Source organism: Microcaecilia unicolor, chromosome 1 (genome assembly GCF_901765095.1).
Source record: "Microcaecilia unicolor chromosome 1, aMicUni1.1, whole genome shotgun sequence".
NCBI classification, from domain to species: domain Eukaryota; kingdom Metazoa; phylum Chordata; class Amphibia; order Gymnophiona; family Siphonopidae; genus Microcaecilia; species Microcaecilia unicolor.
This window is the reverse complement of record NC_044031.1, coordinates 281,179,887-281,204,824: the sequence shown is the minus strand read 5'-3', so window position 1 is coordinate 281,204,824 and position 24,938 is coordinate 281,179,887. Positions and strand designations below refer to the sequence as shown.

Genomic DNA, 24,938 nt, shown 5'->3' with positions numbered 1-24,938 from the left:
GACAGACTAGCATCGGACGCCTTCCTCCTGCATTAGGGGAACGGCCTACTGTACGTGTATCCTCCCATACCTTTGGTGGGGCAGACTTTGCTGAAACTCAAGCAAGACCATGGCACCATGGCAACCATTAACACACCAAACCTGAACCTTCCAATTTCGGAAACCCTAAAAATTCTTGGAGTTACCATCGATCGACATCTAACACTCGAAAGCCATGTGAAAATTACAACTAAGAAGATGTTCCACTCTATGTGGAAATTAAAGAGAGTAAGACAGTTCTTCTCAAGGACTGTTTTCCCCAACCTGGTACAGTCAATGGTGCTCAGTCATCTAGATTACTGCAACGCACTCTACGCCGGCTGCAAAGAGCAAATAATCAAGAAACTTCAGTCAACCCAGAACACTGCAGCTAGACTTGTATTCGGCAAAACAAAATACGAAAGTGCTAAGCCCTTACAAGAAAAACTGCACTGGCTCCCACTCAAAGAACGCATCACGTTCAAAATTTGCTCCCTAGTTCACAAAATCATTCATGGAGATGCACCAGCCTACATGTCAGACCTTGTAGACTTACCACCCAGGAATGCCATAAGATCATCCCGAACATTCCGTGATCTGCACTTCCCTAACTGCAAAGGTCTAAAATACAAATTAATGCACGCGTCAAACTTTACCTATTTAAGCACACAGTTATGGAACGCACTGCCGCGCAACTTAAAAAAGATCTACGAACTAATGAACTTCCACAAACTACTGAAGACCCATCTCTTTAACAAGGCTTACCACAAAGGTCAACCAATATGAATATACACAACTCCTCCACACACATTCAGAATTATCTTATAATACTTGCTTGTAATACTACTATCATGTCTTATCATTATCATGTTAGCAAAGATTCTTCTGTATCGCTAAATGCCTATTTTCTAATATATTTCCATCACTCATGATGTATTGTAAGCTACATTGAGCCTGCAAAGAGGTGGGAAAATGTGGGATACAAATGCAATAAATAAATAAATGATTCTGATTGCGCCCTTTTGGCCCCGTCAGATATGGTTCCCTCTTCTTCTGGGGTTGTCTTCCGAAGAACCGTGGAGATTGGAGTGTTTTCCGACCCTCATCACTCAGACCGGGTTTTCCCCGAGTCTTGCTTGCTTCCAGGAAAGATTCCACTAAAAAGAGTTACTCTTTCAAATGGAGGAGGTTTGCCATCTGGTGTGACAGCAAGGCCCTAGATCCTCGCTCTTGTCCTACACAGACCCTGCTTGAATACCTTCTACAATTATCAGAATCTGGACTTAAAACCAACTCAGTAAGATGCCACCTTAGTGTGATTAGTGCTTATCATTTCCGTGCAGAGGGTAAGCCCATCTCTGGACAGCCTTTAGTTCGATTCATGAGAGGTTTGCTCTTGTCAAAGCCCCCTGTCAAACCTCCACCAGTGTCATGGGATCTCAACGTCGTTCTCACTCAGCTGATGAAACCTCCTTTTGAGCCACTGGATTCCTGCCAATCTGAAGTACTTGACCTGGAAGGTCATTTTCTTGGTGGCTGTTACTTCAGCTCGTAGAGTCAGTGAGCTTCAAGCCTTGGTAGCCCATCAAGCTCATTTTCAAAGCACTTAGCCTCCCAAAGTTCCATAGAAACCTATGGAACTTAGCCTCCTGCCTCCATGCTTCTTTTACTAAATTTCATCATAACAGAGTAGTCCTCTGCACTCACCCTAAGTTCCTGCCGAAGGTGGTGTCGGAGTTCCATCTGAATCAGTCAATTGTCTTGCCAACCTTTTTTTCCCCGTCCGCATACTCGTCCTGCTGAACGTCAGTTGCACACATTGGACTGCCTTCTATCTGGAGCGGACAAGCCCCTACAGACAGTCCACCCAAATGTTTGTTTGTTTTGACCCCAATAGGAAGAGGGTTGCTGTCGGGAAACGCACCATGTCAAATTGGCTAGCAGATTGCATTTTTTTCACTTATGCCCAAGCTGGGCTGACTCCGGAAGGTCATGTCACGGCTCATAGTGTTAGAGCCATGGTGGCATCAGTGGCCCACCTGAAGTCTGCCATGATTGAAGAGATTTGCAAGGCTGCGACGTGGTCATCATTCCACACATTCATATCACATTACTGCCTCCAGCAGGATACCTGACATGATAGTCGGTTTGGGCAGTCGGTGCTGCAGAATCTGTTCGGGGTTTAGAATCCAACTCCACCCTCTAAGACCCTGTTTTATTCTGTTCAGGCTGCACTCTGTTAGTTGTTCTTTGTAGGTCAATTCTTGTTATGTTCTCGCCGTTGTGAGGCCCAATTGACCCTTTTTGTTGTTTTGAGTGAGCCTGGGTGCTAGGGATACTCCATCAGTGAGAACAATCAGCCTGTGTGTCCTTGGAGAAAGCAGAAGATACATACCTGTAGCAGGTATTCTCCGAGGACAGCAGGCTGATAGTTCTCACAAACCCTCCCTCCTCCGCTTTGGAGTTGTTCTTGTTTCATTTTTGCTATACATTTAACTGAGTGAGAGTGGGAGTGGTCGCGCACAGGCGGGAAGATGGCCGCGCATGTGCGGTGGGCGTGCACTGCGCGCTGGACCTCCCATGAGACTTTTGGAGTTTGCTTGGGAAAATCTCCGGTTCTGAGGGGCTGCCGAGGACGTCACCCATCAGTGAGAATAATCAGCCTGCTGTCCTCGGAGAATACCTGCTACAGATATGTATCTTCCGCTTTACTGTAATCTATCTGAGATATAATAAAGCCCTGGACCAGAATACGAAACGGTCTTTGAAAGAAAGCTGTTAGCCTTTGTAACAGCCAGAAGGACCTAAACACCTTGGATATAAAAACGGAGACTTGAGTCTCAGAGGTCAAATTATTGTTCTGTACAAGTTGTCCATTAGATGAGAGGTCCACACCTTTGCTCGTTTGGTTAGTGTTAGGTTAGCGAGTTGTTTAAGGTGGTTGTGTGTGTTCCGAGTATTATCCTTACTGCTTGTCTACATAAATACTGAGAAGCTGGACTGGATGCCAGGAAAAATCTTTCTTAGCTCAGTTTTCAGTTTTCTATCTCCACCTGCTGGTTCTGGAATAGTGGGATAGGACTAAGGGGAAGAAAATTATCAGGTAAGACCTAACTTCTCCTTATTGCACCTTATTAATTCTTATCATAATTAATTGAATGAGCTAGTGAGAGTTCTAGTTCTCAGCTGTGTGCTTATTTGCCAGCAAAAGACACATTTGGCTATAAATTGTGAAATCAAGACTAAGTATACAACTGATGTTTTTGCCAGAGAGAGTTTGCAGTTTTATTTCTCCGAGGACAAGCAGGCTGCTTGTTCTCACTGATGGGGTGACGTTCACGGCAGCCCCTCCAATCGGAACACTTTACTAGCAAAGGCCTTTGCTAGTCCTCGCGCACCGATGCCCACCGCGCATGCGCGGCCGTCTTCCCGCCCGAACCGGCTCATGTTCGTCAGTCTTCTTTTGTCCGCGCTCGGTATGGTCGTGTTTGCGCCGTTCGCGCCCCTTAAGTTGACCCTCGCACGTCTTTTGACTTTTTCGCTCTAAAAAAAAAAAAAAAGGGATTTCTTAGAAGGGCCTTTCGGTCTTTTTCCCTTCCCCGTATTTCTAGTTTTTGGCCCCAATAAGTTTTCTTTCGTTTTCGGGGTAGGCCCCTTTGAGGCCTCGGGTCGAGTTTTTTCTCCCCCTCTTTTTGGTGCCTTACCGCAATTACGAGTTTTGATTTCGCCGGCGTGATTTTTCCGCCCATGTCATCGAAGTCTCCCAGCGGCTTCAAGAAGTGCACCCAGTGCGCCCGGGTAATAAGTACATAAGTACATAAGTAGTGCCATACTGGGAAAGACCAAAGGTCCATCTAGCCCAGCATCCTGTCACCGACAGTGGCCAATCCAGGTCAAGGGCACCTGGCACGCTCTCCAAACGTAAAAACATTCCAGACAAGTTATACCTAAAAATGCGGAATTTTTCCAAGTCCATTTAATAGCGGTCTATGGACTTGTCCTTTAGGAATCTATCTAACCCCTTTTTAAACTCCGTCAAGCTAACCGCCCGTACCACGTTCTCCGGCAACGAATTCCAGAGTCTAATTACACGTTGGGTGAAGAAAAATTTTCTCCGATTCGTTTTAAATTTACTGTAGCTTCAACTCATGCCCTCTAGTCCTAGTATTTTTGGATAGCGTGAACAGTCGCTTCACATCCACCCGATCCATTCCACTCATTATTTTATACACTTCTATCATATCTCCCCTCAGCCGTCTCTTCTCCAAGCTGAAAAGCCCTAGCCTTCTCAGCCTCTCTTCATAGGAAAGTCGTCCCATCCCCACTATCATTTTCGTCGCCCTTCGCTGTACCTTTTCCAATTCTACTATATCTTTTTTGAGATACGGAGACCAGTACTGAACACAATACTCCAGGTGCGGTCGCACCATGGAGCGATACAACGGCATTATAACATCCGCACACCTGGACTCCATACCCTTCCTAATAACACCCAACATTCTATTCGCTTTCCTAGCCGCAGCAGCACACTGAGCAGAAGGTTTCAGCGTATCATCGACGACGACACCCAGATCCCTTTCTTGATCCATAACTCCTAACGCGGAACCTTGCAAGACGTAGCTATAATTCGGGTTCCTCTTACCCACATGCATCACTTTGCACTTGTCAACATTGAACTTCATCTGCCACTTGCACGCCCATTCTCCCAGTCTCGCAAGGTCCTCCTGTAATCGTTCACATTCCTCCTGCGACTTGACGACCCTGAATAATTTTGTGTCATCGGCGAATTTAATTACCTCACTAGTTATTCCCATCTCTAGGTCATTTATAAATACATTAAAAAGCAACGGACCCAGCACAGACCCCTGCGGGACCCCACTAACTACCCTCCTCCACTGAGAATACTGGCCACGCAATCCTACTCTCTGCTTCCTATCTTTCAACCAGTTCTTAATCCATAATAATACTCTACCTCCGATTCCATGATTCTGCAATTTCTTCAGGAGTCTTTCGTGCGGCACTTTGTCAAACGCCTTCTGAAAATCCAGATATACAATATCTCGCTCACTGATAGGCACGCGTCGTGTCTTCAGTGTCTGGGGGCTGGGCACCGCCCCGCAGGCCTGTAGTCTTTGCGCCCTTTTACAGAAAAGGACTCAGGTAGCGAGATTGGCCCAGTGGAACGTTTTGTTCTCGGGCTCTTCATCGGCACCAGGAGTATCGAGTGCGTCGGCGTCGACAGCGTCAAGACCTCCGCCCTCGGCCGCAACAGTATTCATTGCAACGAGGCTTCGACCCTCTGCATCGTCGGGGCCGAGACATCGGAAGGCTGCGTCGGTGGTACCGGGACCTCCACTAGTGCTGATGTTGTCGGACGGTGGTGCTTCGTCTGGAGTGCAGGTGAGGGCTGTCCATTCCCCTGCTGGTGGCGGTGAGCCTTCGGGTGGGTCTCCCCCTACCCTGAGAGCTCCTGCGGTACAGCCCCCCCCCCCCCGAGACCGACCTTCGGCCTCGAGGAAGCGACGGCTGGATTCTACGTCCTCCTCGTCGGTACCGGGAAGCTCCGGTGACATGCTTCGTTTGAAAAAGTCAAAGAAGCATCGACACCGGTCTCCTTCCCGCGTCGGTACCGAGAGCTCTGGGTCGCCGAAGGAGTCAGCACCCAGCAGGCATCGGCACCGGGAGGACCGCTCACCCTCTGTTCAGGAGGTGTCGATGCGCTCCACCTTGGATAGCCCGGAACAGCCTCTGACTTCGACTCCTGCATCGGCTTCCATGTCTTTCTCCACAGCCGCCCTGCACGAGAGTCTCTGGGAGAGCTGTTGCGCCCTTCCCCTCCGGTACCGGGGGTGCTTGCGCCACCGGTACCGTTGAGTGAGGCGCCGGCTGGCCCCTTGCCCGGGGTGAGGTCTCCGACATCGGTGCCGCTTGTGGTACCGACTGCGGTCGCTTCCCAGGAAGGCTCCCCGTCGGCGGAGGGAGCTTCGCCGGTGCGGGCGAGGGAGTCTACCTCTCGACGCTCCCACCATGGCCGTGGTTCCATGGAGTCGAGCCGGGCACGGCTTCAGACACAGGTTCGTGAACTTGTGTCTGATACCGATGGTGAGGCCTCGTGGGAGGAGGACATCAGATATTTCTCTGACGAGGAGTCTGATGGCCTTCCTTCTGATCCCACTCCCTCCCCTGATAGGCAGCTTTCTCCTCCCGAGAGTCTGTCTTTTGCGGCCTTTGTCCGGGAGATGTCTACGGCCATCCCCTTCCCGGTGGTTGTGGAGGACGAGCCCAGGGCTGAAATGTTTGAGCTCCTGGACTATCCTTCTCCACCTAAGGAAGCGTCCACAGTACCCATGCATCATGTCCTAAAAAAGACATTGCTGGTGAACTGGACCAAGCCTTTAAGTAATCCCCACATTCCCAAGAAGATCGAGTCCCAGTACCGGATCCATGGGGACCCAGAGCTGATGCGCACTCAGTTGCCTCACGACTCTGGAGTTGTGGATTTGGCCCTAAAGAAGGCTAAGAGTTCTAGGGAGCATGCTTCGGCGCCCCCGGGCAAGGACTCTAGAACCTTAGACTCGTTTGGGAGGAAGGCTTACCATTCTTCTATGCTCATGGCCAAAATTCAGTCTTACCAGCTCTACACGAGCATACACATGCGGAATAATGTGCGGCAGTTGGCGGGCTTGGTGGACAAGCTCCCCCCTGAGCAAGCCAAACCATTTCAGGAGGTGGTCAGGCAGCTGAAGGCGTGCAGAAAAGTTCTGGCCAGAGGGGTGTATGACACCTTTGATGTTGCGTCCAGGGCCGCTGCTCAAGGTGTGGTGATGCGCAGACTCTCATGGCTGTGTGCCTCCGACCTGGAGAATAGGATCCAGCAGCGGATTGCAGACAATATTTTTGGAGAGAAAGTCGAACAGGTGTTAGAGCAGCTCCACCAGCGGGATACCGCTTTCGACAAGTTCTCCCGCCGGCAGCCTTCAGCTTCTACCTCTACAGGTAGACGTTTTTATGGGGGAAGGAAGACTGTTCCCTACTCTTCTGGTAAGCGTAGGTACAATCCTCCTTCTCGACAGCCTGCGGCCCACGCTAAGCCCCAGCGCGCGCGCTCTCGTCAGTAGCGTGCGCCTCAGCAAGGCCCCTCGGCTCCCCAGCAAAAGCAAGGGACGAGCTTTTGACTGGCTCCAGCAGAGCATAGCCGACATCCAAGTGTCAGTGCCGGGCGATCTGCCGGTCGGGGGGAGGTTGAAAGTTTTTCACCAAAGGTGGCCTCTCATAACCTCCGATCAGTGGGTTCTTCAAATAGTCCGGCAAGGATACACCCTCAATTTGGCCTCCAAACCTCCAAATTGTCCACCAGGAGCTCAGTCTTACAGCTTCCAGCACAAGCAGGTACTTGCAGAGGAACTCTCCGCCCTTCTCAGCGCCAATGCGGTCGAGCCCGTGCCATCCGGGCAAGAAGGGCTGGGATTCAATTCCAGGTACTTCCTTGTGGAAAAGAAAACGGGGGATGCGTCCCATCCTAGACCTAAGGGCCCTGAACAAATATCTGGTGAAGGAAAAGTTCAGGATGCTTTCCCTGGGCACCCTTCTCCCCATGATTCAGGAAAACGATTGGCTATGCTCTCTGGACTTGAAGGATGCCTACACACATATCCCGATACTGCCAGCTCACAGACAGTATCTACGATTTCAGCTGGGCACACGTCACTTCCAGTACTGTGTGCTACCCTTTGGGGTCGCCTCTGCGCCCAGAGTGTTCACGAAGTGCTTGGCTGTAGTAGCAGCAGCACTTCGCAGGCTGGGGGTACACGTGTTCCCATATCTCGACGATTGGCTGGTGAAGAACACATCCGAGGCAGGAGCTCTACAGTCCATGCAGATGACTATTCGCCTCCTGGAGCTACTGGGGTTTGTGATAAATTATCCAAAGTCCCACCTTCTCCCAGTGCAGAGACTAGAATTCAAAGGAGCTCTGCTGGATTCGCGGATGGCTCGTGCCTATCTCCCAGAGACGAGAGCCAACAACTTGTTGTCCCTCGTCTCGCGGGTGCGAGCGTCCCAGCAGATCACAGCTCGGCAGATGTTGAGATTGCTGGGCCACATGGCCTCCACAGTTCATGTGACTCCCATGGCCCGCCTTCACATGAGATCTGCTCAATGGACCCTAGCTTCCCAGTGGTTTCAGGCTGCTGGGGATCTAGAAGACGTGATCCACCTGTCCACGAGTTTTCTCAAATCCCTGTATTGGTGGACGATTTGGTCCAATTTGACTCTGGGACGTCCTTTCCAAATTCCTCAGCCACAAAAAGTGCTGACTACGGATGCGTCTCTCTTGGGGTGGGGAGCTCATGTCGATGGGCTTCACACCCAGGGAAGCTGGTCCCTCCAGGAACGCGATCTGCAGATCAATCTTCTGGAGTTGCAAGCGGTCTGGAACGCTCTGAAGGCTTTCAGAGATCGGCTGTCCCATCAAATTATCCAAATTCAGACAGACAACCAGGTTGCCATGTATTACATCAACAAGCAGGGGGGCACCGGATCTCGCCCCCTGTGTCAGGAAGCCGTCGGCATGTGGCTCTGGGCTTGCCGTCACGGCATGGTGCTCCAAGCCACATATCTGGCAGGCGTAAACAACAGTCTGGCCGAAAGACTGAGCAGGATTATGCAACCTCACGAGTGGTCGCTCAATTTCCAAGTAGTGCGCCAGATCTTCCAGGTGTGGGGCACCCCCTTGGTAGATCTCTTTGCATCTCGAGCCAACCACAAAGTCCCTCAGTTCTGTTCCAGGCTTCAGGCCCACGGCAGACTGGCATCGGATGCCTTCCTCCTGGACTGGGGGGAGGGTCTGCTGTATGCTTATCCTCCCATACCTCTGGTGGGGAAGACTTTGTTGAACCTCAAGCAAGACCGAGGCACCATGATTCTGATTGCTCCTTTTTGGCCGTGTCAGATCTGGTTCCTTCTTCTTCTGGAGTTGTCCTCCGAAGAACCGTGGAGATTGGAGTGTTTTCCGACCCTCATCACACAGGACGAAGGGGCGCTTCTGCATCCCAACCTCCAGTCTCTGGCTCCCACGGCCTGGATGTTGAGAGCGTAGACTTTGCCTCTTTGGGTCTGTCAGAGGGTGTCTCCCGCATCTTGCTTGCTTCCAGGAAAGATTCCACTAAGAGAAGTTACTTCTTTCTATGGAGGAGGTTTGCCGTCTGGTGTGACAGCAAGGCCCTAGATCCTCGCTCTTGTCCTACACAGACCCTGCTTGAATACCTTCTACACTTGTCTGAGTCTGGTCTCAAGACGAACTCTGTAAGGGTTCACCTTAGCGCAATCAGTGCATACCATTACCGTGTGGAAGGTAAGCCGATCTCAGGACAGCCTTTAGTTGTTCGCTTCATGAGAGGTTTGCTTTTGTCAAAGCCCCCCGTCAAACCTCCTACAGTGTCATGGGATCTCAATGTCGTTCTCACCCAGCTGATGAAACCTCCTTTTGAGCCACTGAATTCATGCCATCTGAAGTACTTGACCTGGAAGGTCATTTTCTTGGTGGCAGTTACTTCAGCTCGTAGAGTCAGTAAGCTTCAGGACCTGGTAGCCCAGGCCCCTTACACCAAATTTCATCATAACAGAGTAGTCCTCCGCACTCATCCTAAGTTCTTGCCAAAGGTTGTGTCGGAGTTCCATCTGAACCAGTCAATTGTCTTGCCAGCATTCTTTCCCTGTCCTCATTCCTGCCCTGCTGAACGTCAGCTGCACACATTGGACTGCAAAAGAGCATTGACCTTCTATCTGAAGCGGACACAGCCCAACAGACAGTCTGTTCAATTGTTTGTTTCTTTTGATCCCAACAGGAGGGGAGTGGCTGTGGGGAAACGCACCATATCCAGTTGGCTAGCAGATTGCATTTCCTTCACTTACGCCCAGTTTGGGCTGGCTCTTGAGGGTCACGTCACGGCTCATAATGTTAGAGCCATGGCAGCATCGGTAGCCCTCTTGAAGTCAGCCACTATTGAAGAGATCTGCAAAGCTGCGACGTGGTCATCTGTCCACACATTCACATCTCATTACTGCCTGCAGCAGGATACCCGACGCGACAGTCGGTTCGGGCAGTCAGTGCTTCAGAATCTGTTCGGGGTTCAGAATCCAACTCCACCCCCCTAGGCCCATGTTTATTCTGTTCCAGGCTACACTCTCAGTTAGTTGGATAAATTGTTAGGTCAATCTCAGTTATGTCCTTGCCGTTGCGAGGCCCAATTGACCATGTTTGTTGTTTTGAGTGAGCCTGGGGGCTAGGGATACCCCATCAGTGAGAACAAGCAGCCTGCTTGTCCTCGGAGAAAGCGAATGCTACATACCTGTAGAAGGTATTCTCCGAGGACAGCAGGCTGATTGTTCTCACAAACCCGCCCGCCTCCCCTTTGGAGTTGTGTCTTCCCTTGTTTGTCTTGCTACATATGGGACTGACGAGCTCGAGCTGGTTCGGGCGGGAAGACGGCCGCGCATGCGCGGTGCGCATCGGTGCGCGAGGACTAGCAAAGGCCTTTGCTAGTAAAGTGTTCCGATTGGAGGGGCTGCCGTGGACGTCACCCCATCAGTGAGAACAATCAGCCTGCTGTCCTCGGAGAATACCTTCTACAGGTATGTAGCATTCGCTTTACAGGACTCCAGATGATTAAACTGTGTTGATTCTTCAGTCCAGTATTGCAGATTTATTTTTGCAAGAGTCAGCACCATAGTTATGTTTGGTTTTCTGGTTTTGACAGGAAGTGTATCGTAATTCCATGCCAGCTTCGAGTTTCCAACAGCAGAAATTGCGTGTTTGTGAGGTCTGCTCTGCCTACCTGGGTCTCCATGATAATGACAGAAGACTTGCAGACCACTTTGGAGGAAAACTGCATTTGGGTTTTATTGAAATCAGAGAGAAATTGGATGAACTGAAGGTAAACTTATTATATTTAATTTTATATAGTTGTTAAATAGTCCTTGTATGAAAATTGTTTGCAATGACCTAAAAATTCCTTTTTGAAGGCCCTCTCCACATGTACTTATATATTAGGGTTTTTTTTTTTTTGTTGTTGCATTGGTTATAGAGACTTGTAGCTGAAAAACAGGAGAAACGAAATCAGGAGAGGCTGAAACGTAGAGAGGAACGTGAGAGAGAGGAGAAAGAGAAGCTGAAGAGGAGGTAGGACATTTTGATGATAATGTTTTGCGATGGTAAAATTGTTTAAAAAAAAAAAAGGGAAACTTTGGACTCAACTGCAAGGCACTGCCCAAAAATAATAAACAAGTAAACACAATCACAATATGACAAAAACAGTAATCTTATGCAATGTATAGTAACAACCAATGTGTGACTTTCTTTTATACACATTGGTTGTTACTATACATTGCATAAGATTACTGTTTTTGCCTGCCTTTTATCTCCTCCCATATTGTGTATAAAAGTTCGATATTGCTCCCCACTCCATGGTCGTGTGCATGGCTCCTTCAGAGCAACCACGGAAAGGAGAGCAATGTAATCAATTCCAAACCTCCCCCTCTAGATCACAATTTAAAACTAAACTACGAGCTCTGTGTGGTAGTCCATCCCACAAAGGGGGAGCATGTATGCTGAAACAGTCTCCAAACTTTAGGAGAACACTGTCAGTCATCAATGTGCTCAACTTTATTAAATTATAAATCTTATTCTTCCATTTTGTCATGATTGGTAGGAGAGTCTATCCAATTTTTCATTATACATTTTCGAGGCAGAAGAAAAGATTTTACACAGATTGGAGAATAACTGTATATCTCACTGGTATTCTTGTATGCAGAATGTAAAAAGTTAATCGATGCCAAAAGTCTTGGAGCAAATCACATTCCCAAATATGTGGACTAATATGACATTGCCCACAGAACATCTAAGATAGTTATCAGCATCTGCCAGCTTTGCTAAATATGCCTGATGAGAAGATATAAACATCATCAGGAGGAACTTGTATTCATGTGAAAATGTAGATCGGGTTAATTTCTTTATATCTTAAGGATCTGTATTACATCCCCAGTGATCTGTCCAAATCCCGTCAAGTCTCTATTCCACTTGATCATAGTCTCATCTTGGAGTGATATTTTGTAGCACCTTTTGATAAAAAGGATAAATGTGCTTTCATTTGCCTTGCTTGTTTTAGTCTCTGAAATAAGATCAGCCACCTCCTCATTTGATTGAGATTAATCTAAAGAATGAATGTAATGAGTGACTTGGCATATATCAATACCAATAATATCTCAAAAACAATTCTCACAGCAATATTGTACATAAGAGGAAAGTATTTCAGCACAAGGAGGAAAAAGCCTTAGTTGACCCAGACCAACTTAATTTCTTCAGGTCTCCAAAGGGGTCTCCATTGGCATAAAAAAACCTCATATGTCCCTTTAGTTAATCAAATGCTGCATACATTATCTTAAACTGAAAATATATTAATACTTATGCAGTGTTTGAAAAAGGCACATAGGTTTTTTTATACCAGTGATAGACAAATGGAGACCCCTTTGGAAACCTGAAGAAATTCAGTTGGTCTGGGTCAGCTGAGGCTTTTTCCTCCTTATGTTGAAATATTTTCCTCTTATGTACAACAATATTGGTGTACTCCACCACCTTCCTATTACGTATCGATACCAATCATTCAGGTCCAAAGTACCATTTCAACAAAGTGATTGAAAAATTGACATTGACCTCTATCATTGACCAAATCTCCCATTTATCTCGCACTGATTGTGTGATCTGAGTCCAAATCTTATTACCATGGAGGAAGCAGCACAATAATTCTGGAAGACACTTTCATTTGTTTACTTAATCACTGCCCTGTCAAATAGATTTCAGTTTAATTTGTTTTGTAGCTGATATTTCTCCAGTGCATTTATTATACTATTTAAATGCTCTGAGACCATCCCTGTTTATCGGTAATGGCGTGTAATATTGTGTCTTCTTCACTCAGTGTATCAAATGCATCATCAAACATGCCACATATTCCTTACCATCCCTCCGGAATGTGACTGATGGGTTGTGCACTCCTTCCAGCAGATGGAGACTGAGGACTCTCGTGAGAGCCAATAAGAGCCCTGGTTAACTAGAATGAGATTCAGTATTCTCAGTCTCCAGCAGGTGGAAGGAGGTGAGTCCTTCAGTCTCTTTCTAATTTCTCCCTTTTGGTTTTACTGCAAAATAATTATATTTATTTTCTGTACATTCTGTGCTCTGGTGTTTCTCTGAAAGTTGGAGGCTATGGCCCGTGGAGGTTCTCTGTAAGCCTTGGGGGTGGTAAACTTGAGTGGCTAGGTCCCTTCCCTCTAAATCCTTCCAAATGTTTGTCTCTAACTTCAGTTAGATGAAGTTTTGGTTTTACACTGCCTCAGCCCCTTCGAGGGAAGGGTGTCCTGAGAGTCAGGAGAGACAACCATGCTTCTGAGATTTAAAAAATAAATAAATAACACAGACAAGCAAAGCAGCTCTATTTTGCCTTTCTTCTGCAGCTGTACCCTTTTATTGGGTTCTTTGCTTGCTTGGGATAGTATCAGGATTATAAAAAAAAAAAAAGCCGAGCTCACTGGTCCTCTGCTATGGCAGAGAAACTGAGGTATTTCGGGGTCTGTGAAACCGGGTCATTTAGGGATGGTCAGACAGCTCCCAACGGTTTCTCTGCTGAGTCGGCGGTTTCTTTTGTTAATACTGCGGTTTTCTTCAACACTGGGAACCCGGTTAGTGTTGGCTTCAGTTTCAGCAGGAAACGCTGCCATTTTTACAGAGCCACATGGCTCGGGCAGAGGCGCTGGCTTTTTGTTACTGCCACAGTTTCTTCTCTCACTGCTGCGGGAACCCGGTTAGCTTCGGCTTCAGTTTTGACAGGAAACACCACCATTTTTACAGAGCCATACTACTGAGGCAGAGAGACCGTTTTTTTTTTTCTTTCATGGGTTTCTTATCTGATTTCCTGGCCCAGCAGGATTTTCCTCCTGAGTTCGGGTTCTGTTCTAAGGCTCTTTTCCTTTCCATGAGGCTGCTCCCTCTGCTCCACTCCTTGCTATTATAGAGGGGATTTTATCTTCAGTTAAGGGTCCTAGGTTTTCCCGGGACCTGGTGGATGCCCTCTTTTTCAGGCCCTGATATGCTCTTTTATAAGCTGATTCTTGTTGAGATGTGACAGTTTTCTGAGGACCCTGATTCCATATTGGTTCAGGTTGCTCTCCTACCTGGGAAAGATCGTTCAGTAGTCAGATTTTGTATTTACTGCTTTAGCCATTTTAGTCTCCCTACAGTGCCTGTAGATGCATGTATATTCATAACATTACTATTTCAGAATATTACAGTAATATACGTAATTCAGAAGATGTCTTTCCATCCTCTGGACATTCCAATTCAATTTTCACTTCTCCCTAGATATTCTTTGATGTTAGTATCTTGGACTTAGAACTCCGAATGCCACTGGGGGGGAAAAAAAAGAAGAGAAAAACCCACGTGCGTGCCAAATCTTGGGACACAAACAGCTCATGGATTTGATATACCTTTTTAATATGGGTACTTCGAAGTTGGTTGGTATTTTGTATATACAGGTATCTTTTTGCCCCTGGTGGGGTCATTGAGTTGTATCTGGAGCAGTGGAGAGTTTTCAGTTTGTTTCTTGGTCAGTGGAGAGTTGAGTGCCTTCCTCGGGATCACAGGGGACTGCAGTGGGGGATTAGTCCAGTTCCCCGGGTTCTCGACTCCGTGCGCTGGCTGTTGGTCTTTTCTTCTTCTCTCTTTTTGCCACGTGTAAACCGTTTTGCATAAATGTCTTAAGAGGCATACTTACCTAAGTTAATAGGTGTTTCTTGGTGCCATACCCATCGTCTCTTCATGGTCCTCCTATATTTAGGCACATCTGGAGCTTTAATGCTATAGCACAGGTGCTGTCCTAGAGGAAAATGTCAGTTAGACACCTTTGCCATTCATGCAAGTAGCATGCTCTAGGCATGAGTTTGTTCCGCTGGGGCAAGACACTAGTTAGCACTGATTCCATTATTATCACAGTTTACCTTTGCTATGGAATTGCAGTTCTTCTTCCTTCTTTCATGTCACTGTCTACTAGAACCCATTAGTTTCTCTGCCAATATCTTCTAGACCAGCCAGGTGTCCCCCCTCTTCTACTGTTTGATTTAGTTGTTCTCCCTTCGCATTACTCTTGATCCCCTTAGTGATGGCAGCTTTATTTTCTCCCCTCTGCTGGTTCAGGGTGGCAGAAGGAAAGCACTTTAGACTTTGCGCAGCTGCTGCCACCTAACAAAGGATCATGGGCCACTACAGTTTTCTATTCTGAATAGCATTGCATTGGTCTTTCAGGCCTTAGTATGCTTAGCTTGTGCTCCTTCTGATGCTCTCTCTGTTGAAGATTCCGGAGCCTCTCGGCCATCTTCTTCATGGACCTCGAGTCCTTCCAGATTTGGCTCGTATGTCTTATGGCTTGGCTCTTGGTAGGGTGCAGTTGTTTAAGAAGGCCTGTGCTAAAGTGTTAGTCACAATTGTATATCCAGACCTTGCACATTCTTGACTCCGCGTGTTCCGATATTCAACTTCCTCCTTTGCTTGCTTCAGTTTCTTACTGGATGGCTTTCATAAATTGCTTGGCGCATGCTCCCTCTATGGTGCTTCTTGGTTTCCCTGCTTGATTCTAGAGAAGGAATTTCGCTAGATACCTGGATGTTGTCCATTTCCTTCGGGGTGTGAAGTTAATCTCTCAGTCCTCGCTAAACCTCCTTTTTGAGCATTTGTTGGCCTGCTGTCTTAATGATTTATCGCTGTACTCAATCTTCTTACAGGCCATTGCCTCTGCTATGTGTGTTTTGGGGTGGCAAATGTTTTCTTGCCGCTGTCCTTTTTTGTTGGGAGTTTTTTTCAGAGAAGCAGGTGGTCTTTTGTGTCCTACTCCTTCTTACCTTCCAAAGTCTTTTCCAGATTTCATTCAAGGCATACCGTAGTTTTGCTGGTCTTGGGTTCTTTAGCGCCGTCTACGTAGACACAGTTCTGAAATTTGCTTTCCCTTGAGTACTTTAGTCGATCAGCTCATATTTTCCTCTATTTGGGAGGTCCGTCAAAGGGTTTCCAGCATATAAACCCACCATTTCTAGGTGGTTTAAAAGATGTTTGTTCTTATTTTTGTCCAAAAAGCCAGTCCCGAAAGGACTGGAAGTTCATTCTACCAGAGAGTAGGCAATGTCATGAGCAGAGCTTTTTTTTTTTTTTCCCTTTGGTGTTCTTACAGCCAAAAGGTTTTGATCCCTCTCTTAAAGGTACTGCTTTGTTACGTCCCATCAGTCACAATCTGGGCTGGTCCGGAGGGACGCTAAGGAAGGAGAAATTAGATCTTACATGCTAATTTGCTTTCCTTTAATCCCTCCAGACCGGCCCAGATCCCTCCCTTTCCACAGCTTTATGGAAGAGCTGCTTTGTCTATTTGACTTTGGTGATGATTTAAAAAAAAAAAAAAAAAAATGGACAATTGACTATAACCTGAAGGTCTAAGGTCTTCTGTATGTTCACAGTGGCTGTTTGAGTTCTCCGGTTGCATAGAAGCCTTTGTCCTTTCTATCCTGCTTTGTAAAGATAATACTGAATCTCACTCTAGCTAACCAGGGCTTTTAGGGCTCTTATTTGCTCTCATGAATCAGAGTTCTCAGTCTCCACCTGCTGGAAGGAGTGCACAACCCATCAGTCACATTCTGGGCCGGTCCGGAGGGACTAAAGGAAAGCAAATTAGCGGGTAAGATCGTATTTCTCCTTTTCCAAGTTTCCTTTGTAAGCCTCGCTTTGTGGAGGTTCTGCAGTTCTACTCTGGCACTTACTTACAGCATTGTTGTATGACCAGAGAGTGCTGTGTACTGTATTGCATTGTGTTTACTATTCAAGCAATCTTTTATTTCTCTTCAAGTCAATAACTTTTTGATGACAAGCGTTCATAGATGGTGCAAAAAGAAATATTATCTGAGTCCTATAACCCGCCAAATCTTCCAAAATTAATTCAAGGCAATGTAACAAAAGAAATAAAAAATGATACATAAAATCAGGATATTTACTAAACAAAATCATAAAAATATTAGTTACCTATGATGGAGGAAAATATTTTTAAAGATTTTTGAAAGGTGAAAAGATGCGTTATTGATCAAAGCTGAACTGTTAATCTGTTCCATAAACAAATAGCAGTAAACAAAAAAGATATAGAACATAATGCTTTAGTTGAAGGAAATACCACTAACAAAAAATTAAAGATCTTTGATGTTATAAAAGCCTTAAAAAGCTTAAAATCATCTACAAAATCAGTAGAACAGGTTCCATTCAAAAATTTATAGACAAGGCATAACACGAGAGATCCAAAATGGCCGCTGCCTGAAATGGACGTGCATATGAGCTGTCTGTAGTAGTAGTATGAAAAATATGCCTAAACAGGTCGAGCCGCGGCTGCCGCTACTCCCTAGCAACAGAACATATCGGTACATCCTGAATCTATACTTTCATATGTCTACAGGACTCCGGACTTACAATCGTTGGTGAGTGGCCTGCTGAATCCGCCCCGGGATAATGGAGACTCAGGGCGGAATCTTGGGCTGGAAGTTTCTCTGAGCCCCGATACAAGAGTCCCACCTCCACAGCCGCAAGGAAGCAGCTCTCCTATTGCGGCGATTTCAAACCTGAATGAATCAGGGGAAAGAAACCGGGAGCTACAACTAAATCAAGTAGGAGAGTTTGCGGAGGCGGCATTGTCGGTAGAAAGTCGGAGTTCGGTGGGAAATTTCCTTTCAACAGACTAAGGTACTGAACATTCAACCTGCTTTTTCCCTTAACAAACCTGAAGAAGTGACTTTAGACAGTTTGTGGACATTGATTGCTGATTTCGCTAAGACACTTTGCCCTCAAGTTAAAAAATTATCAGAGGAAATAATAGTAATAAAGGGGAATTTAAAAGAAAATGAAAGTGAAATAAAAACTTTGAACCAACAAACTTTGAAACAGGAAAAGGAGATACAGCAAATAACTCAAGTTCAAAGTAACATGATGAAAGACTTGGTGAACCACTATAGAAAGACTGAATACTTTGAGAATTTCTCAAGAGGAAATGATTTGCGTTTTATTAACGTTCCCTTGCAAAAAGCAGTCTCTCCACGAGAAATGTTAAAAAAAAAGAGACTTTGCAGATTGGAGAAGAGAATATCCCTCCATTCTCACAGGTTTATTATCTCCCCATTAGAGGTGAAGAAAATCAACAACGTGAAGACAATCAGCCATTAGACGTTTCAGCTTTGCTAGAAGTGTCGAATTTGGAACAAACAACAGCTGCAACACTTGTGGCAACAGTTGCATTGACTCCGGACAAAATTTGGATTTTGAGACTATTTTTTCAAAATAAAAAGATGTTTAAAGGTCCGAATATACCCGGATGTCTCTAGAGAGACACACAAACGATGTCAGCAATTTCTTCAATTGAAAATACAAGCACTTCAGATGGGGCAACTTTTTTTCTTAAGTACCCTTGCAAGTGTTTGATCAGATACCAATCACAGAAGTTTATTTTTTATGAACCCTCTCAACTGAGTTCTTTCATTTCTTCCAAACAAGTAGTGGAAGAAGTAACAACAAATATTTGACTCTTTATAATATATATAGAAGTCCATTAATACGTACGCTTTTCCTAAATTGTGATTAATGATTTATCTTATTATGACTCTCCAAAATATAGGCATTTTGGATCCCCATTGTGGACTTATGTAAAGCTAATATTTACTAATTTCTTTATAGTATTTCCTTAAAAATTGTAGATCTAAATTGACTTTACTTTTCTGTACAAGTGTTTTTCTGCTTGTAATATGATTTATAGTAATAAAAACAAAATTAAAAAGGTCACGTGATGCACTAGAGAGTGAGGGACGTGGTTCTGTGCTCTCTTAGGCCCATTCGCCAATTTTATGTAATTTTCGATTACAAAGTGCTGAAATCGAGCCCTAAAGTCGATACTACAAGAAGCTGAGGGTCCAATGGATAAATTTGTGGAAACGCAGGGTAAAGGCTTGCCAACCCGCAGCGGAAAACGAGAGAAAGAAAAGTTGAAAACTCCGAACGGAGAAGACGGGCCGGCAAAACGTGAAAGTTTCATCTTTACGCCGGAACAATTAAAACAAATCACGGAAGCAGTGAGTCTAGCGCTGGAACCGAGACTCGCACAGCTGTCGGCACAAATCGCCACACTTACATCTTCTTTGTCCGAAACCACAGCACGGACTGGCGAAACAGAGCGTCGTGTTTCTGAGCTGGAAGACATGTGCGCTCCAATGGCGGCGCGGATAAAACAGCAAGAAACTACAATTGAAAATCTACTGACCAAAGTTGATGATCTGGAGAACAGATCAAGGCGAGCAAATCTTCGCATTGTGGGGCTTCCAGAATCGGTGGGCGACAGAATCCTGGCCACGGAACTGGAGCAATGGCTTAAAAGAGAGTTTGCCCTCTCAGACAGCATGGGCCCGCTGTGTTTAGAGCGGGCACATCGAGTGGGCCGACTACAAGATGTCCGCCAGTCACCGCGAGTAGTTCTCATAAAAGTGCACAATTATATCCACAAGGACGAAATCCTGAGGGGGTATCGTCAGAAGAGAGAAACGACAAAATATGAAGGGAAGCTCATACGAATCTTCCAGGACTATTCAGCTGGCTTACAAGATAAAAGGAAAAAATTTAACCCAGCGTGTCAACGCCTGCATGCTTTACAAGTTAAATTTATGCTTCTTTATCCTGCAATTTTGAAAATCAAAAACGGCAATGGATGGAAGGTTTTTTCCAATGCGGCAGAGGCGGATGCCTATGTAAAAAAATTGGATGATGTTCAGCTAAATGCGGAAGGAGCAGATGCAGCCACTTGAAAGTCTGGGACTCAAACAGAGTGAAGGACTAATACATTAATGTCTGTAACAGGTATTTGAATTGTTGTAAGCATTACCTGAGGTATGGGCTTGATTTTGGCATTACTTGTTTGTATATGGCGGGGGGGCCTTAGCATGGAAGTGACCCATTCCCGTGGTAAAAGACGGGAACGACTTGTGTAGGTAGGGTAGGGGGGGGTTAGAAGGGTGGGAAGGGCAAGAAGGGGAGGGGGGGCAAATTGGGGGGGGGGGATAATAGCCTCAGGAATATGGGTGGTTTACAATCGGATTGCAGCTGGAGTGTGTACCCGCGGACTGGAGACTTGATCTCCCCGGGGAGAAGGGCTGGGCTCCCGGGGGAGGACAAATGGTGTAACGTGGACATGCCTAGATACAGCGGGAAACTCTGATAGAGCGCGCGTGCGCTTGATGTCCTGGAACGTGTCGGGAATTTCATCCCCGATTAAGCGGGCTAAGATATTGGCGCAACTGAAGCGGCATAAGGTTTCTATTGCCTGTCTTCAGGAGATGAAACTGACTGATCTGGAGCATGAAAAGCTTAAGCGTCAATGGGTGGGAGAATGTTTTTATTCTTCTTCGGGAGCCAAAAGAGGTGGAGTAGCGATTCTGATTAGGAAGGGGCTGCTTTGTGACCCCAGGTTGATACACAAAGACCAAGAGGGTAGGGTGATTCTTTTGCAGCTAACTCTATCGGGGCACAAATTGTATCTATGTGCTGTGTATGGCCCAAACTCCCACTCCCATACATTTTTTAAATCCTTGATATCCCTGGGTCTGCGATACTCGGACGCCCCTTGGGTGTGGGCCGGGGATTTCAACCAGGTCATGGACCCAGGGGTGGATAGGACTGCCGGACGACAGCGGAGTGAGGCACGGGGGGGAGGGGCACTCCAATCCCTGAGTCGTTCCCTGGATTTGATTGACCCCTGGAGGTTACTTCACCCATCAGAAATTGACTATACACATCAATCTAGAGTACACCAATCATGGTCGAGATTAGACTACATTCTGATGCACCACTCATTATTTACCAAAGTCACTCATGCCGAGATAGGCCCCATGGAGGTTACCGACCACTCGTTGATTTGGGTAGATATGAGGTTCCCGACCACGGGTGTGGGGGGTTCTGCTTGGAGATTTCCATCTTTTTTATATCAAGACCAAAAATTTAAAGAATATATCGTAGCCCAATGGGAACAATATGTAGAATTTAACTTGGAGTCCTGTGAGTCCCCCTTAGTTTTTTGGGAAGCGTCAAAGGCAGTACTGAGGGGGGCTACGATAGCGTACATGAGTGCCAGAAATAAGAAACTTTCAACAGGTATAGTTCACTTAGAACGTCAGCTACGCCAGGCCAAAAAAGGGTGTTTACTAAGACCCTCACCGGAGACCCGTGATCTTTGGTCTTCCACAAAGGTGGCCCTGGACTCCCTAATCCATGAAAAAACTCAGAAAAGTTTCACAGCAAGAGGGTTCAATTTCCGCAGATATGGAAATAAGCCGGGTAGGCTGCTGGCCCAGATGGTGAGAATCCGAGGGCGGAGAAAACTGATCACGTCGGTGACATCCCCCGGGGGGGCCAGAGTGAGTACCACGGAAGGGATTGTAAAAGAGTTCCACGCCTATTTTTCTAAATTATACTCTGGGAAGGGGGACACAACTGACATGGCAGTGGAGGACTATTTGAGGGACGCTGGGCTCCCCCGGCTTTCCATGTCGGCCAGAGAGGCGCTTTCAAAACCGCTACAGGCCCAAGAAGTGCAGAGAGTATTAAGAGCATTACCTCTGGGGTCGGCGCCGGGGCCCGATGGGTTCTCGGCCGAATACTATAAGATTCTCCCACCACAGTTTATAGGTCCTCTAATTGAATATTTTGAAGAGGTGATAGAACAAGGGGGGCTCCCAAGGGGAGGTAACGAGGCGCTAGTGACGTTAATTCCAAAGCCGGGCAAGCCGGGGGATAGGGTGGAGTCATACCGCCCTATCTCCCTTATTAACTTGGATCTTAAAGTTCTGGCTCGAATCTTGGCGGATCGCCTCACACCCTACATGGGGACGTTGATTGGGGCACATCAGGTAGGCTTTATGAAAAACAGGAACTCAGTGATTAATGTACGGAAAGTACTTTTGGCCATTGCACACTGCCAAGCAAGGGATCGGGACCTCTTCCTGGTTAGTTTAGATGCCGAAAAGGCGTTTGATAAAGTACAGTGGAGGTACCTATTCAAAGTATTAGACTACATAGGCGTGGGAGGATGGTTTCTAGATGCGGTAAAAATACTTTATAAAGACCCAGTAGCCAGAATTTTAGTCAATGAGTCGAAATCCCCTCCGATTCAGATAAAAGCGGGAACGAGACAGGGGTGTCCCCTTTCCCCCTTTTTATTTCTGCTGTATTTGGAGCCTTTGTTGAGGACCATCGAGGTCGACCCGGATATTGAGGGAGTCCAATTGCCAAATCACTCGGTAAAAGTTTTGTCCTTCGTGGACGACATATTTTTGACCCTGACTGACCCCCACAATTCTTTAAATAGAGTCTTAGCAGCTATTGACGAGTTTGGGCTATACTCGGGACTCTCGCTGAATTTAAAGAAATCTTTTGCCTTGCCCTCAGCGGAGAGGATACGAGGGAACTGGGGGGACTCTTTTCCGCTTCAGTGGGTGCAGGAGGAGGTGACGTATCTGGGTGTGAGGATTCCAATTGACCTGGGCTCTTTATACGAGAGAAACATGGTTCACTTAAAAAAGAGGGTGACACAATCGTTGGTGAGTTGGCAGGATTTGCCCATTTCTCTGATGGGCAGGGTAGCACTCTACAATATGGTATTGTTTCCTGTCTGGATTTATGCTTACCAAACTCTGCCCATGTTCCTGACCTCCAAAGATGATAAATGGCTGAGGTCAAAATTAAATGTGTTTTTGTGGCAGGGAAAAAGGGCACGCATGACAATCAACAGGGCAATTCTCCCAAGAGCACAGGGTGGGTTGGGATTGATGGATCTACGTATGTTTTCGGTGGCTAGTGGTATGCGCCACATTTCAGATTGGTTTCGGGCCACTAAACATTTTTCCATCACTGCTGCTGAGACGAGCTGGGTTGAACCTTTGCATTTCTCCAGCTGGCTTCATCAGGTGGGGGGGCAGAGCCCGAATTTGGGTGTGGCTTCGGCCATACTCGGTCCCTTGAGGCAGACGTGGAGGTGGCTCTGTAGGTTTTTCACACTGAATAAATCGGTGTCCCCACTGCTGCCTATAAGAGGTAATCCGGAATTCCCAGTGGGAGACTCCTCTGGGACTTTTAGAGACTGGAGGGCCAAGGGTGTCACTTATTTGAGACATGTGGTATCGGAGCAGGGAGGGATGAAAACTATGTCTGATATCAGTGGAGAATTCCACCTGGGAAAGAGGGATCCTTTTGCATTTATGCAGTTAAGTCATTATGTTAACTCATTACCTAAGGATGATTTGTCTGTAAAAGTTTGGGAGTGTTTAAATGCAATGTTGGCGCTTGAGGCACAGGGAAAGATTCCGCTGAAGTACTTTCACTCACTCCTAAGAGAGCACCTACAGTCCACAGACTTTACCCGGATGGCACAACAATGGACGAAGGAGCTGGCCTTTTCGGTGAACCCGGAGAGTATCAAAAATGCATTGATGGGCACATACAAACTGACAGAAAATGCCTGCTGGTGGGAATTACAGTACAAGTTTCTGTTCCGTCTTCATGTGTCGCCGAGAAGAGCGTTCCGAGCTACCTTGCGAGACTCAGATGTATGCCCTAAATGTGGGAAAGACAATGCAAATTTGGGCCACATGTTTTGGAACTGTATATGTATTCAGAAGTTTTGGAAGTCGCTGGCGCTGCAAACCTCCTCGATGTGGGGCACAAAGTGGCGCATTTCTCCAGGCCAACTGTTTGGTATCTACAATATGCGGGGAGCGGCCAGGACAGGCTCTCGAGGCTTTTTGCACAGAGCTGTGTTGATGGCAAAAAAACTAATTTTACAACTGTGGTTGACCCCAGACATCCCAACAGTATCGCATTGGCGATCGGCGATGATTTACATGTGCTCATTTGAACGTAGTGGAATTACGGATCTGGCAGGGTCCAGGGGGGACAAATTCTGTTCTGTCTGGGCACCGTTCTGGGACACTTTAACTCCAGTGGCTCGCAGTAGAGTGTTAAATTCCTGAGGTTGGGGGGGGGGGTAGGCGTTGGGGAGGGAAGGAAAGAGACGGGAGACGGGAGGAAAATGTTATAAAATGTTTAAGTTGGCGGTTTGGACTGAATAAGGATATGTGTGGCACTGTTTACATTGTACAATGGATCAGAACAATATCCTGGTTGGTATATTATGTTTAATAAACATGAGATATAAAAAAAAAAAAAAAAAAAATTAAAAAAAAAAAAGACAAGGCATAACACTTTGAGATGAATTCTCACGTGAACCGGCAGCCAGTGCAGATCAACCAGCAAAGGGGAAGCACTCTCAAAATGTGAGTGACAAAATATTATCCTAGCTGCTGGATTCTGGATCATCTGAAGTTTAGACATCTGTTTAATCGTTAATCCAGTGTACAAGGAATTACCATAACCAAGTAGTGAAAGAATAGACAATTGAACAATAATTTTAAAATGCTCAAATTGTATGAATGAAGTAAACGTAGTTTCAATTTGAAATAAGCTTTACAAACACATTTTTAAATTTGAGATTCTATTGAAAATGAGGTATCAAGGACAATACTCTAGATTCCTGGTCAACTTGAATAGAAGAACCATTTTCCAACTTAATAGTTTGTGGAATAATTGATTGATCGAGACCAAACCAAAGGATTTTTGTTTTATCTTCATTCAGTTTAAGTTGTAAAGCTTTAGACCAATCGGTTATTTCACCAACATACTCATTAAATTTAGAATAGAATATTTCCAAAACAGTATCCACAGAAAATAAAAATATCATATGCTTAAGACCAAAGTTTAGCAT

General features: G+C 46.1%; 1 protein-coding gene across 1 annotated transcript in view; it reads left to right on the top strand.

The window, feature by feature from the left end:
* LOC115472718 (putative RNA-binding protein Luc7-like 2) overlaps nucleotides 1-24,938 on the top strand; it is a 249,813-nt gene that overhangs the window by 140,047 nt on the left and 84,828 nt on the right. Inside the window, exons 6-7 of the mRNA XM_030207087.1 lie at nucleotides 10,776-10,952; nucleotides 11,103-11,197. Coding sequence (XP_030062947.1) covers nucleotides 10,776-10,952; nucleotides 11,103-11,197 — 272 coding nt within the window. The remainder of the gene's footprint in view (nucleotides 1-10,775; nucleotides 10,953-11,102; nucleotides 11,198-24,938) is intronic.